Raw genomic sequence first — 16,712 nt, forward strand, 5'->3', positions numbered from 1 at the left:
AAAGAATTATATTGGTAGTTATCAATGTGGGCTCCTTGAATTGGTCTATTGTAGTGATGATAACATCCATAGCATGAAGCTTGGAAATGGATTCTCCACTATATCTACAAGATAAAAACAAAAATCTAGGTATGCAATATTGTAGAATTCATTGGTTTTCTACATTTAGCAAAGTTTCATTTCAAAATGTGCAAGAGTTAAATATGGGATCACTAGAATAGGTTTCATTTTGAGTTCTAGTTTTCTTATGGAAACTATTTAGACTATCTTAAAGAAGGAAATCTAGGAAGTTATAGATAGAATTCTAATCCACTTAAACATTTGGAAAGAGAGCAGTAGACCTATGGTCAAGGCAAAGTTTTGGATGCCATAGATATAAAGTTTAAAGTGGAGTTTGAGAAGGCTTAAATGGAACAATTGGTAGGGATAGGGTTGTAGTGCTCCAATCCAAATCTAGCTACAAGACCCAAAATGAGGCAAGTGGTAAAGTTGTTGAAGCTTCACTTGGTTTCGAGAATACTTTAATATTCTCTACTTAACAAGGCCAACCATGTGAAGGTGGAATCTCATCTGGCCTCATACCCACCCCCCTCCCTCTAACATCAATCTAAATTCCCCAATAACATCTAATTACATGATTTATTTTTTTATTCAACCATTTATGAACTATAACATTCAATCAATACAATCACATAACATTCATTAATATGATATAAAATTCATTAATATGCAATACTAATCAAGACTTCATTAGCTCATAACAATATTCATCAACATGACATAATAATCAATATTGATACACAACATTGATAGATAATTACTTCAAACAACATTCTTTCATTATCCAACAAATTTTATCAAACAAGGTTTAACAAACAACATTTTTTAACAATCATTTCTTCTTTTTGTTTTTCTTAGCTTTCTTAGTGTAAAGGCTGATAAGAGCATCAATATCTTCCTCATTCTCCTCCTCTTTTGATAAATGTAATTTCATATTATGATGCCTCCTCCTATTTTCAGGAACATGAGGTTGCTACACTAAAGGGGGCTCTATTGCAATAACAAGTAAATGGGTTAAATTGGCATAATATTTTTTTTTTTTGTTATAAGTATTTCATTAACCAGTAGAACATAACATACATTTTTCTTACCTGGTAGTGCCACATCATGTATAATAACATTTTGATCTACCACCACCTTAACATGTTGAACACTTCGTACATGCTCCACCTGTTCACCATGATGTTCAACATGCTCCAAAATATTCAAAAAAAGGTTACACATCAAATTACAATTGAAGATTTTAAATTCTATTCATAATTGTTTAATTAATTTCCAATAGCAAATTAATACATCCACCACTATGATGCACATCATGGCCTTCATCACATGCAGGTTCTATGATAGGATATGAAGATTGCAGTGAAATGTTATGTGCATTGTTATGAAGTTAATTTATGTTGGAAACTAACACCAAAAAGGAAATTTCTCAACTATTCAATTTGATTTACTTTTCATTTAACCAATTTACCTGTGTCTCATTTGGTGCACTAGATTCTTGGGTATGGCTTTTAGATTCTTGGCATAAGCATGCAACCATGACTTTATAGCCTTCCTTCAAGGAAATTTTTTTATCTCCATCTGTGGGCTCTACATTGAACTTTGTGCCATCTATTTTTTGCTTAATATCATCATTTTTGCATGTATGATTTGATTAAACAAAATTGTTTGCAACATTATATTAAAAAATATATATGAAATTCTATTGTTGCTACTTACAAGTTGAGAGTGAAGATTCATATAGCCACCAGAATCAAGTTTGTGTTGGCCAACCTTTTGTAGTCTCACTTCTATAGCTTTTGATGTGTCCTAGAGTCTATGAAAATTTTGAAACATGTTAGATTATATATTTACAAAGATCACTAATTAGAGCATGATTACATTCTACTTAATACTATCATGACATACCTTATTTTTCCCTTTTTTGGTTCAATTCCTTTACCATGTAGCCTTTTCTCTTTTGCATCTTCTATTATTTCATTCCACTCCATTAGTGGAATCGTAAGAGGACATTCATACTTTGGGTTATCCTTTGGACCTCTTCTATATTGGTCTATCATAGTCTTTATATGTTTGGATGGTCTTTTGAGAAGTAAGGCACTGTCAAAAATATTTTTTTCCAAAGAGGTCCTCAAAAGATGTAATGAGTTGATTTTTTAATTCAGAAATTTCTTCATTCCACCTTTTTTTTAAAATAAAATTGTTCAATCAATAACTTTAATATAATACAATAAAAGAAAGAAAAGAAAAATATTGTAGCAATGATATAAAATTGTGTACCTTTTATGTATGGTGGATCCAAATAGCTTCAATGTCATTTCAAAAAGACAATCATAGGAAACATCATTTCCTACAAAAACATCATGGGATTATCAATCCAAAATGAGTTATGTATAAGTAAACTACAATCACACTATAAATAATAACAATTTTAAAGCACCTCGAAGCTTTGGTAATTTTAACAAAAACATATTTTTCTTGTTCAACAATAATGTTCTTGCAAATGAACCAGTACCAGTCACACGAGCTACTCCAAGAAATGGTTCAGCTTCATTGTAGTAGTATTTTTTTTTCTATCAACTATAGGTGTATCTATTAGTGCACAAAATAGGCCCATGAGTATAAAATCCACCCAATTAAAAAAATAATTCATGATTAGCACATAACAGAATATAGAAAAATGAGGTTTTACCAGTTGTATTTGGTATACTCAAAGATGTATGCAAACTCCTTGTTGCTAACAATGCAGTCGGTAATATCAAAGCGATGACTGAAGGAGGTATCCACACTTCATCATGATATGAAGAATATATTGTTAGCAAAGACATTTACAATGGATAAAGATCAAATGAAATACTAGCTAGAAGCATTTGAAGATCAAAGTTAAGTCTTATAATGTTGATGAAAACAAACAATGTTGCACTAGTAGGGCCACAATATTCTATTAGTGCTCATATTATTTCACATGTAGCTAGTGAACTTCATGTATTGATTCTTTTATTTGGAGCAACAGATCCAACTCTCTCATCATATCAGTATAGAATGATTGGTTTCTATGGGAGATATGGATAGCTTCTTATTGTGGTTGCATATACAAATGATATGTATGGAATGATATTAGTTGCAACTATGATTGGTTTCAATGGCTGGAAAGATATTGTGGTTACATATATAGATGATGATTATGCGACAAATGGAGTAGCTTCTTTAAATGATGAACTAGAAGATGTTAATTCTAAGATTGTTAAATAAATACCATTTCCTCCTAGAGTCAATAACAATGGTATTGGAAGTGTGTTGGTGTAGTTAGCTTTGATGAAGTCAAGGGTATTTTTTGTGCATATGAATCCATACACAGGTATTGATCTATTCTCTGAGGTTTTGTGCCTTGGAATGTTGAACAGTACCTATGTCTGGAATCTGATGGACTTGACTATGAAACCATGAATTCACTCCAAGGAGTCCTTGCTATATGCAGGCATATTCCAATTTCAAATTAGGAGCATGCTTTTAGAGTAAGGTGGAACAATCTTTACAAAACTAAAATAATTGATTTTCACTTGAATGCATTTGGACTATATGCTTATGATGCAATCTAGACTATTACCCATTCAATTGACAATTTCTTGAGGAAAGGAGGAAATTTTCATTTTACAAGTTATCCTCAACTCTCCAATTTAAGTGGAAATGAAAGAGAATTAGTAGAGTCAAAGGTGTTTGTAGAAGGATCATAATTGCATTATGTATTGCTACAAAAAAATTTCACTAGCTTAATTGGTCCTATAAAATTTGATAAAACTAGAAATTTTCTTAGTTCTATGTTTTAGATCATCAATATAGTTGGAACAGAATTTTGCAAGGTAATTTAGTGGGAAAATCAATCTAGTTTGTTTGTTATTCTTCCATAAATCAGAGTTGCGAAGTCACACATCCAGCAAACGATGGGTCAAAAAATGATTGATTTAGTATGGCCAGGTCAAGAAAAACTAATACCATGAATATGAAAATTAAATCTACTAGGGTTATCTTTGTATAACTATAGTAGTGCAAAAATTTGATGCAGGAATATGGTGTACAACTATTGTATTCTTTCTTCTCATAGGAGTTGTTGTATTGACTTTGGAGCATACATCAAACCATGATTTTCAACGACATCCAAAGGAGAAAGTCACATTGTTAGCAAAGACATTTGCAACTTATTTGTTTGCATTTTTAATGGATAAAGATCAAAGTTAAGTGTTATAATGTTCTAAAGGGAGAGTATTATTTACATGAAGGTTATGCGCTACAACCCTCACCATATTGACCACGCAGTCTCACAGGTATTACAAAATCCTATAAGAAGAATATATAATATTTTAGATCATGATCCAAAAGATACTATAAAATATAAACATCTATTGAACTTTTATTATTGCTTAATATTAATTACTACTTACCTTCAAAGAATTGACTCTAAGTATCAATTCTTCTTTTAGTGCCTCTGTCTCCTTAATTATGTTTTGGTCAAGGACAAGGTTAAGAATTTCATCACTATATTTTAATATAATTTTATGGGCCATGAAGATGGGTTCAATGCTACACATGATGTCATCTCCAAATGATGTCTAAGTTTCAAATTGAATTTGATTTGCTGTCATTATCGCTTTTCCTTATCAATAAGTATCAAGTTTTGACATCAATATCAGTAAAATTCCATCAAAATAACTCCAAATCCATAAAGAAAAGAACATAATAATATGACATTTTATATATATAATTTGTACAGTTACACTAATTAAGGTTTACCTTCACTAAAGAAGGTGTGTGAGCTAGTACATCCGGCCTATGCCTTGTGGTGTATCCATGTCACCCTATGAAAAAAATTAGTAATTATTAGCAATCAATAGTGAGATGAAAGTAATAGACTTATCAAAAAGAATATAAATATATCATGACCCCATCATACTTGACATTGATCATATGTCAACATACATTTCATTAATCATGTCATTGATCATTATCTTCATCTATGTCATCATCATCATTACCATCATCGTACTTGTCACTTTGATCATCATTGTCACCACCACCATCTTCATCGCCATCATTATCATCTTCATCACCATTATCATGATCATCATCATCATCACCTTGATCATCAGCATGATCATGATTGTCATCATCATCACCATCATCGTTAGCATCACTAGAATCATCATCTTCTTTTTCTTCTTCATCACTTTGTAACAGTCATTCTTGAACATGATTTACTCTATCTTCTGATTCTTCAATATCTTCTTCTTCCATCACATTATAGTTTACCTACCTTCCTCTTGGATCATGTCTAATAACAAATTATCAAACCAGTTTATATGGTACACCAAAGTAAAACACTTGCTCACATTGGCTTGGAATAACAAAAGGCTCATCTCCAACTGTTTCAAATGACCTTGTATTAATCATTATAAATCCACTATCATGTTCAAGAATAGTCCTATCAGGATCATTTTGATTTAGTCATAGCCTGTACCATTTGACAACAAATAGAACTAATTTGGATGAATTAAAGTTGCACTCAAGTATATCATCCAAAATGCCATAGTATCAATATTTTAGATTATTGAGGATGTGTCATTTCTAGACACAATATTAGTGACCTTGAAGACTGCACTTATCCCAGAATCACAAGTCTTCTTCATTTTGTCTAACATTTTTATGTAAAATTTATGGCCATGGTAGTACATAGCTTAGTGGTGTTTGATCTACAATTATTCAAACATGTCAAGATTATTTACATCAATTTGTGAGTTGATATTAAACTTATGGTCATGAACAATAATCTTCTACATAACTTTCTATCTATTAAGCCATATGTTAGATCAAGTACCATTGGTGTAACATTAAAATATTCATTATGATGAGCTTCTTTAACCAATGATGTAACATCATCTCATGTTAATCAGCGACCATTTTCTTGAGACTGTTGAATCCATATTGTCATCCAATCAAGATTGTTTGCAATATACAAATGTTGTGCATCCCACTCATGAGAAACTAAAAAGAAAATAACTAGACCAGATATAAACAACTTATATTGATGATGGATAAGAATTAATTAACTACAGTAAAATCTTACAATTACCTCTCACTTTCCTCAATATACCTTTCCCCATCAAGTACTACCCTTTGAATCTGTTAATGGAGTTGGGATCCCAAATGTGATCTACATGAATTTTTGATGCGAACTTGGGAAGATATTGATGCAAGAGCATCCAATGGTGTAAGGGCAATCTTGTATCACCCAAAAATATGCATAGAGATAGTTTTTGTTTAATGTGTTTTTATTTTTGGATACCCATTTGGGTCAAATAAAGGTTCCAACTCTCACAATTCCACTATTAATTTTTTGAGTTAGAGTTTTTAAGCACCTTAGGATATATGTAAATGTAGAAAATGGGTTATTTTGTAATAGAGCCAAAATTATGATAAGTTAGAGGGTGTAATTTGGAGGGATGATTATACTTTTAATTTAAAGCGCTCCAGAAAAAAAAAAATCAAATCAAAAGACTTTACATTTAGAAAGTTATTGCAATTTTAAGTTTCCTAGAGACCTCCTAAGAGCACTTCAAAGTCAAATTTGGGGCACTAAATAGCCTTGTACAGGGCCAAAAAATGGGAACAAGCAAAGCTGGTCCATAGGGCTATAAAGCACTTTGAGAGCTTTTTGAAAATGTAAATGGTTCGTCAATCAAAGCCCCAATTCAAAAGTTATGCCTCCCAGAAGTTGAACTACCATTTCTAGATTCTTCTAATTTTACACCGACTTCTAACATGACTTTTGGAACCTTCTATTTTGGCGATGGATGCCAATTGGCATATTTTAGAATGTATTCCTAACCCTAAATGAATTGGGGTCTATTTACAAACATTTTTGGCATTGTAAAGGTAGTTCTCACTGGAGTTAGAGAGAAGGTACTGTGTGAAAGATTTCTTTCTCAAAAATCATACTATTGTAAGCCCATAGGGCATTTTTCATTGATAATAATATTTTCCTTTTCTTGTGTATTCATTCTGGTCTTTGGTTATGTCTCCATCAAGTGGTATTAGAGCAAATTTTCCTAAGTGTGTAGGCAGAGCACTAACTGTGAGGCAGTTTGCACCAGGACTATATGGTTGTGGGTTTGAGACAAGAAGATGCCTCCACAAAGGGAATATGGTGGAAGGGTCGGAGTTGTTACTCCTGAGGTTAGAGGCCTCTAGAGATAATTTCAAGCATTACAGGAGGAGATCCACAGAGGATTGAATGTTTCCATAAGCAACAAAAGTGAGGAAGAAAAATGAAGAAGAAGAAAATATTGGACAAGAAGGGGAAGGTGAAGAGGAAGTCCTAAATCAAGCAAAGGAGAGGCTTTTTAGGGCCATTTCTAAGCTTGAAAAAAGACCTAAAATTGATGTGGGTATGTTTTTAGGAACTCTAAACCCGAATGAGTTGATCAATTGGATCAATGAACTAGAGGAGTATTTTGAGTATGAGGATATCAAGGACCCAGAGAGGGTTAAGTTTGTGAAGGTAAAAATGAAAGGCAATTGCAAAATTTGATGGCAAGAGATTCAGTTGGAAAGGAATAGAAGAGGAAAGGAGAAAATCACAAAGTGGGATAGCATGGTGGACAAACTAAAGAAGCAGTTCATTCCTATTGATTATGAGCTTGATTTGCTCAAGAAAATGTAAGGGTTAAAGCAAGCAAGAAAATTTGTATAGGAATATATAGAGGAATTTTATCAGTTTCTTATTAGGGCAGGTCATGTAGAAGCTAATAAAGAGAAGGTTTCTCATTACCTCAATGGGTTACAACCTAGCATTCAAGAGGAGTTAAGTCTAGTTAGAATGACTAGCATTGAAGAGGCATACCAGTTTGCCCTACAAGTTGAAGAGAAGCTAAACAAAAAGCTTGAAAAAAGGTAGAGAGGGCATAGTCAAGGAGGAAGGGGCAGTGGTAGGTCATTTGGAGGCTGAAATGAGACCCAGAAGAAAAATGAAGATGTGGGTACTAGCAGGAACCAGAGGAACAAGGGTTTCAACTGCTCCGATGATCAAAACTTTGGAGATCAAAGAGGAAGAGGCAGAGGATGTGGACAAGGTTTAGGAAGAGGAGGCTTCCATGGTACCTATTTTCATTGCAATGAAGAAGGTCATCATGCATTTGAATGCCCTCAATGATAAGGAAGGATAGATAGGAGAGCTGATGGTTAAGCAAGGGTTGCTCATGTGGATGAGGATGCACGATAATTGCATTTTGAGGATGCAAAAAGAGGAGAGATTATCATAGCTAGAAAGGTTCTTACTAAGTGGTGAGACTAAACCTAGACAAAGGAGGAGTTTGTTTCATACTAGGTGCAAGTGCGAGGGTAAGTGTTGTGATGTGATTGTTGATGGTGGTAGCAATGGCAACTTGGTGTTTGAGGAGATGGTCTCCAAGCTAAAGCTTAAGAGGGAGAAACACCCCCAACCCTACTGGATTTCTTGGGTGAAGGATGATCATAAGGTCCTAGTCAATGAACAGTGTTTGGTGAAGTTCAAGATTGGGAGTTACCGTGATGAAGTTCTCTGTGACATTACTCCAATGGATGTCTACCATTTATTGTTGGGAAGACCGTGGAAATTTGATAGACATGTTGTACATGATGGTTATGCAAATACATACTCTCTAACAAAGGATGGAGTTCACCACAAACTAAAGCCCTTGATAAAGGAAGGTGAAAAGGTATGCAGTAGTGCTAGGATATATCTTGTTGATGGAAGAAATTTTTTGGATGGTATGAAACATCAGTGTATGTGTTATACTTTGATTCTTATAAGAGATAAGGAAGGTAGTAGTGAAATTCCACCTAAAGTTTTAGGCCTATTAAGTGAGTATGGAGATGTCATCTCTGATAATGTTCCAGAAGGGTTTCCACTAGTAAGGTAGATTAGTCATCAGATAGATTTAATCCCTGGAGCTAGTTTTCCTAAAAATGATACTCATAGGATGACTCCTACAGAAACTAAGGAGCTAAACAGATAAGTTCAGGAGCTATTGAGGAAGGGTTTGATTCAAGAGAGTCTGATTCCATATGCAGTACCTGCAGTGTTGGCACCAAAGAAGGATGGAGAGTGGACAATGTGCATAGACTCTTAAGCTATAAAAAAAATAACCATCAAGTATCAGTTTCCTTTACCAAGAATGGATGATCTTATGGACTACTTAAGTGGAGCTTAGTACTTCACAAAGATAGATCTCAATAGTGGCTATCACCAAATATAGATATGAGTGGGAGATGAGTGGAAGACTACATTCAAGACCAAGGAGGGTCTATATGAGTGGTTAGGCATGCCCTTTTGACTGACCAATGCGCCAAGCACCTTCATGTGGCTTATGAATGAGCTACTAAAGAAATTCTTGGGAAAATTTGTTATCATCTATTTGGATGATATTTTAATTTTTAGTAAGACTTTGGATGAACATTTATTGCACATTCATAGTGTCCTTGAAAGGTTGAGGGAAGCAAAAATGTTGATTAATTTGAAGAAATGTAGCTTTGTAAAAAAAGAGTTAGTCTACTTAGGGTTTGTTATATCATCTGAAGGTCTCAAAATGGATCCAGAGAAGGTAAAGGCCATCTTGGAATGGCCTACTCCAAGGTCTACTACTAAGGTGAGATCATTTCATGCTTTGGTTAGTTTTTATAGGAAGTTCATTAAGAATTTCAATGGCATATGTGCAACCTTGATTGAAACAATAAAGGGGGATAGGAAAGAGTTTAAGTGGACTATAGTAGCTACAAGGAGTTTTGAATTGTTGAAGAAGAAAGTGACAGAACAACCTGTGTTGGCACTTCTTGATTTTAGTAAAGTATTCCAGGTAGATTGTGATGCTAGTGGTAGTGCTATTGGGGTTGTATTGAGCCAAGAAGGTAAGCCTATTGCATATTTTAGTGAAAAATTAAATGATGCAAAGAAGAAGTATTCTATTTATGATCAGGAGTTTTATGTAATCATTCAGGTCTTAAAGAAATGGAGGCATTATTTATTGCCAAAAGAATTTGTCTTGTATAGTGATCACCAGGAATTGTAGTACCTAAATGACCAAGGTAAATTGAACCAGAGACATTCGAAGTGAGTAGAGTTTATGCAGAGATATACATTTGTGTTGAAACATAGAAGTGGAAGGTCTAATAGGGTTGTAGATGCATTGAGTAGGAGATAGTTGTTGTTGGCAGTAATGCAGGTTTAAGTGGTTGGGTTTGATGAACTCAAGAATCTGTACCCTAAGGATCCTGATTTTGCTGAAGCATGGAAAGCTTGTAAAGAACCTTTTACTATAGATAGAATTAGGTGGCTAGATTATTTGATTCAAGATGGTATTTTGTTCAAGGGCAGTCAATTATGCATTCCAAGGAGTTTCATGAGGGAAAACTTGATCAAAGAGAAACACATTGGGGGAATGGCAGGATACTTTGGTTGAGATAAGACCATTGCCATTCTTAGAGAACATTATTTTTGGCCTCAAATGTCATCGCATGTGAAGAAATTTGTGCAAAGTTGTCAAGTATGTCAAGTAGCCAAAGGATTTAGTCACAATACTAGACTTTATCAACCATTACCTGTTCCATCAAAGCCTTGGGAGGACATAAGTATCAATTTTGTTCTTGGATTGCCAAGGACATAAAGGGGTAATGACTAAGTATTTGTGGTTGTTGATAGGTTCTCCAAAATGGAACATTTCATCCCATGCCACAAGACTCATGATGCTATACATATTGCAGATTTGTTTTTCAGAGAGGTGATGAGACTACATGGTCTCCCAAAGAGTATTGTTTCCAATAGAGATACTAAATTTTTTATTTTTGGAGGATTTTATGGAAGAAGTTGAGGACAGAATTGAGGTTCAATTCTACACATCATCCATCGTCTGACAGATAGACCAAAGTAGTAAATAGAAGTCTAGGCAATTTGTTGAGGTGTTTAGTGGGAGATAAGCCCAAGGGATGGGATTTGATTCTACCACAAGCAGAATTTTCTTACAATAATTCTGTAAATAGGAGTACTGGTAGATCACCATTCCAAATTGTGTATGGAAGTAGCCCAAGGACTACACCAAAATTAAGGAAGATGGAGCAAGGGGAGAGGACAAGTGTCATGGTAGAAGAATTTGCTAAACATATCAAGAGCCTACATGAGGAGGTCCATGCACACATCACCAAGATGAATCAACAGTTAAAGCCAAAGAAAATCAAAGGAGGAGACATAAGGAGTTCCAAGTAGGGGATCTGGTTATGGTACACTTACGAAAGGAATGATTTCTAGTGGGTTCTTACAATAAGATGAAGATGAAGAAATTTGGCCCCTGTAAAATTTTGAAGAAGCATGACTTAGGAAATGGATATGAGGTGGAGTTTCCAGATGGGATTCACATTTCTCCTATCTTACACATTGCAAACTTAAAAGAATATCATGATAATGGTGTAGATGAGGGGTTGATGATGGAGCCATGTCCATTTCCTACTTCTAAGAATGAGGATATAGAAGAGATTTTGGATAGTCATGTGGGCAAGAGTACCAGAAACAGGCAGTATGAAGAGTACTTGGTGAAGTGGAAAGGATGACCAATAGAGGACTCAACTTGGATATCAATAGCAAAGGTTTCCCATTTGGGTTTTCCTCTACCATAAAGTGATAGGGTCACTTTTCAATCTACCTTGGGTGTCTGATGCAAGAGCATCCAATGGTGTAAGGGCAACTCTATATCACCCAAAAATATGCTTGGAGATAGTTTCTATTTAATGGTTTTTTATTTTTGGATACCCATTTGGGTCAAATAAAGGTTCCAACTCTCACAGTTCCACTCTTAGTTTTATGGGTTAGAGTTTTTGAGCACCTTGGAATACATGTAAATGTAGAAAATGGGTTATTTTGTAATAGAGACAAAATTATGATGAGTTATAGGGTATAATTTGGAGGGATGATTATTCTTATAATTTAAAGCACTCCAAAAAAAGAATCAAGTCAAAAGACTTTATGGTTAGAAAGTTATTGTAGTTTTAAGTTTTTTGGAGACCTCCTAAGAGCACTTTAAAGTCAGATTTGGGGCACTAAATAGCCTCATACAAGGATAAAAAATGGGGGATGAGAAAAGCTAGTCCATAGGGCTATAGAGCACTTCAAGAGCTTTCTAGAAATGTAAACAGTTCATCACTCAAAGTCCCAGTTCAAAAGTTATGCTTCCCAGAAGTTGAACTACCATTTCTAGATTCTTCTAATTTTACACCGACTTCTAACATAACTTTTGGAACCTTCTATTTTGGTGGTGGATGCCAACTGGCATATTCTAGAATGTATTCCTAACCCTAAATTAATTGGGGTCTATTTAAGAACATTTCTGGCATTGTAAAGGTAGTTCTCAGTGGAGTTAGAAAGAAGGTATTGTGTGGAGGATTTATTTCTATAGAATCATACTATTGTAAGCCCATAGGGAATTTTTCATTGTCATTCTGGTCTTTGGTTTTGTCTCCATTAGATATTTACTAATGTAGACCATGGTCTAGTATACCATATATCCTTCTACTATAGAACCCTTAGGAAGTGCTCTTTGTCAAACCAATCCCTTCATAAATTTTAAGTGTCTCTCAACCATCCACATTGACCTAGTTTGTACATGTCCACACAATTCAATCTTCTCAACTTGATGTATGAGGTAGCGTTCTTAAGCATTGAAAAAAGTTGAAGGTAGACATTTTTGCATTTCACACATAAGCTATGGAATTTTTCTCTTCCAATATTTTATATCTTTTTTATCAATTTCTTTAGATGATAATCACCTAAAAGATATTCAACACGCAAAACATATAAATGAGATTTTAGATAAACATATACAATAAATTACATAAAAAGTAAAGTGAGTCATAAATATAATATATGTACAACAAATCTAAAAAATAACACTTCTAACTTCATGTATTTTTCAAGATCATATATAAATTGTTTAATTTTATTATCAAATTGGTGTAGGAGGGATAGAGGTAGGATGTACTACAATCATTAAAAAATGATCTTTTCAATATATTATGAAATAATAAAATAGGTAGTACATGCAAATTTACAAATATATTGTAAATACAGAACATGACTTACCTTGATGAAGGTATGCCAATCATGTATTTTCAACCTTGGCCCAAAATCATCTTTCTTTGATACACGACTACTTATATTTGTAGCAAATCCTACGGAAAAAAAAAATTTATGACTTCTTTTTATGTATCACTTTGTTGCTCTGTTAATAACCAAGGAAGAGCACTACTATATATGTGCTCTCCATTGCTATATGATTCAATGAAATTTTTCAATGCATGATTGGATTTATGAATATCATTACAAATTTTGGATATTTTTTCTCTCACACCTTCCATCCAATATTTTCTATAGTTTCTCTATTTTATTCTTTCTAATATGCATATCATCAAACAAATGCATGATTGGAAGATCCTAGTAGTACGGTACCCTACTAAATTGAGCAGGATAACTTTTTATTTCTCTAAGAAGTTGGTCATTAAAGCCTTGATGACCTTCACAAGCATCAATTACATCATCACTAAATAAAATACAATATCAAAATATAAATTTCAAACTTCAAACCACAAACTAGACATTACCTCGATGATTTAGTTGATCGTATTCTAGCTTCCATAGATGAGGTGTCATTCTACGTGACCTTGATGTTGTCTCTTCTTTCCCATTAAAAAGATTTTTTTCAGTAATTTGATACTTATGATTATTTTGGAGAAAGTGCCTAAACTCGTCGATGATTATTTTGGAAAAAGTGCCTAAACTCGTCGAACACCTACTTTCCTAAACTTCATGAATTACGAGATTTCATCTTCAGACCACAAATTGGACATCTAAAATTTTCTTTTGTCTAAAGACCTAAAAGATCATGTGCAACTTAAACATACAACAATCATTTGTAAGCACTATAATAGACCAAAAATATGTGACTTAACAATATAGCATACCATAAACATGAGTTTGCCTAGGGGCATCATGTATTTCCATACAAGCTTTGCATGGAATTTAAATTGTCTTTGTACTATTGATCTAGAGATTCATACATAGTGATCCCATTTCATAACTTCAACAACTTTTCAATAAGGGGCTCAATATAGACGTTCATATATTTAACTTGGTACTTACCTGGTAATTGAATAAATAGAAACATTACATAATTATTATGACCATTTTGATGCACTTTTTATAAATTAATTTAGATAACTATTAAATGAAAAAATACCCAGTATAATCATTGAAAATATTATGTGCTCCCTTTTTATGGACATCCAAAGATGAATGTTATTGTTAATAACAAAAATAGGCCACTAAGTAAACATATCTCATATCTCCAAATGGATTGACACAATCCACTACCTATGAAAACTTTAGATTATGAGGTTCTTCTTTAAAGTGTAGCCATATTTTTTTATATGTCCTTAAATACATAACCATCCAAACGCATTCACATAATATCACCTTGACTACTATTGTGTGCATGGTAATCCATAAATTGTGCCAAGCTAGTGCACTTGAATAATTGTTCAAGACGTGGAATAATGGGAATGTAGTGAAGAACCTTCTGAGACACCTTTTTTGTTATTTGATCTAACTGATATCTACTAATATGAAAATCAAGGCATTCTATTGTAAATTCATGTCATTTATGATAGAGAATGTGATCATTGGGACGTGCATGTATTGTCTAATACTTCATTTCAATTTGATTCATAATGGTACATAATTGTTAGTACAAATGAGGAAAAATATTTAATGGTGGCAACAAAAACTCACCTATCAACCTACAACAAAAAATATGAAAAAGAAGAGAGGATGAGAAGCTGGATATCAATACTGATACCCAAATCAATACTTTGACTACTATGATTGATTCTGAGCCTAGGGTTGTGGTAGACAAGGGGGATGACTCTCGAGAAGTGAAACTTTCTTATCTTCAGCTTAAAGCGAAGACTTCCCTTTAGGGTGATTCTTGGTTGTATAATGAAATAATGGTTCTCAAGAAGAAAATCGGGGTTATGCAGAAAGAGTTGGACTTTGAATGCACTTTTAGAGCTCAGATGGAAGTGAAAATTGGTAACATCCCCAAAAAGCTTAAAGAATATGAGCAAGAGCTTCTTTACTTAATCAAGGAAAGTGGTAATGCAGGGATGGGGATTCTAGGAGGTCCTAGTAAGAGAACCAAGCAGAGGAAGAGGGAAAAGGCTTTTGAGGCTCTTGAGGCTCCTATTCTTTACTTTGGCTAATATAATCCAGAGTACTACAAAAGAAGGTAAAGAGGTGTTAGATATTATCAAAGAGTTGTTATAGGTGTTGGTTGTAGAGCAAGTTTGTTGGTTGCTAGTCTAGGGGGTTTTTTCTGGTTTTCACTTTTTTCTTTCTAACTTGTTTGAACTCTAGGTTCTAGGTCCTTGTAAAGCTTGGTTCCTTTTTATGGTTTAAACTTTTGGTTTCAAGTCCCTATAAAAGCTGGTTTCATTGTTTAAAACTCTAAGTTTTAGGTCCTTGTAAAACCTGGTGGTGGTTTAATGTTTATCTTTAGTTTTTTGTAAAGGGTTTTGGGTCCCTTCAAAACTTGTTTTTACCTTAATCTAAAACAAATATGAATTGTTAATATAATGAATATTAATGGTATACTAATATTGAAAATGTAAAAAATGGTGTACCTTAGCATATGTGACATTGCTACATTGGATAAACTATTCATAACCTTCAAGTTCACCAACAACACTATAGAAAAGAGAAGATTTGTTTGGGAGTCTTGGTATAGGGATTCATATTCCTTCTCAAATAAAGGTATATCAAGACCATCTTCATCATCATTATCAGATGTGCTAGTACCATCATGGTGATCACCTTCATCAGATGCACCAATACCATCTTCTTCAATCATGTCATCTACCACATTATCATCTTCTTCCATGTGAGCATTGTCCTCAACTTGGATATTCACACCTCCATGTCCCTCTAGTTGGAAATTCACAATAACCAATCGATGAAAATCTTGGTCCCCTTCAATGTGACCATGTTGCCTACAATGGCTCTAGGTTATTGTGATTAGAATTCTTTGATTCTTTAAGCCCTTACACTTTTTGCAAGGAAAATTACATTTATCAACTTTTCTTTGAAACTGAGACCACAATCTAGCAATCATCTCATTATTTTGTTCTAGGTTCAAATTGCTAAGCGTGGTCTTTATTCATAGGAAAATATATCTGCAAAAATATTGGACATCTTGTACTTAATGTTTATATCTGCACATATGGTTTTGAAAGAAAATTTTGGTGTAATTAATGTATATATCTGCAAAAATATTGGACATGTCATTTTTAATGTTTATATCTGCACATATGGTTTTGAAAGAAAAAATTGGTCTAATTAATGTGTATATCTACAAAAATATTGGACATGTTGTACTTAATGTTTATATATACACATATGGTTTTGAAAGAAAAAATTGGTCACCTCGCTCAAATTCACCCATATTATAATCAATGAAATTTTTTCTAATTATAATTCTCTTTTTTAATATCCTTTTTTGTGTCACTTCATTCTTAATTCTTCTTGGAGA

At 33.6% G+C, this 16,712-nt stretch overlaps 1 protein-coding gene across 16 annotated transcripts in view; it reads right to left on the reverse strand.

The window, feature by feature from the left end:
* Positions 1 to 702: 702 nt before the first annotated feature.
* The window catches only part of LOC149573033 (uncharacterized), a 109,304-nt gene continuing 93,294 nt past the window's right edge, over positions 703 to 16,712 (reverse strand). For 2 of the 16 annotated variants that reach the window (XM_089814188.1, XM_089814187.1), the window contains exons 4-11: positions 2,753 to 2,848; positions 2,576 to 2,652; positions 2,341 to 2,410; positions 1,969 to 2,160; positions 1,780 to 1,876; positions 1,532 to 1,660; positions 1,152 to 1,254; positions 818 to 1,050 (exon numbers count right to left, since the gene is read on the reverse strand). In XM_089814188.1, coding sequence (XP_089670314.1) covers positions 1,034 to 1,050; positions 1,152 to 1,254; positions 1,532 to 1,660; positions 1,780 to 1,800 — 270 coding nt within the window. In that variant the 5' untranslated portion in view covers positions 1,801 to 1,876; positions 1,969 to 2,160; positions 2,341 to 2,410; positions 2,576 to 2,652; positions 2,753 to 2,848 and the 3' untranslated portion in view covers positions 818 to 1,033. Of the gene's footprint in view, positions 1,051 to 1,151; positions 1,672 to 1,779; positions 1,877 to 1,968; positions 2,161 to 2,340; positions 2,411 to 2,575; positions 2,653 to 2,752; positions 2,849 to 4,331; positions 4,790 to 16,712 lie in introns of those variants that run through there. The other 14 variants (XM_089814178.1, XM_089814184.1, XM_089814190.1 and 11 more) reach the window with 13 other exon arrangements.

This window comes from Cupressus sempervirens, chromosome 2 (assembly GCF_028749045.1).
Source record: "Cupressus sempervirens isolate cs-2001-9-10 chromosome 2, ASM2874904v1, whole genome shotgun sequence".
Classification (NCBI taxonomy): domain Eukaryota; kingdom Viridiplantae; phylum Streptophyta; class Pinopsida; order Cupressales; family Cupressaceae; genus Cupressus; species Cupressus sempervirens.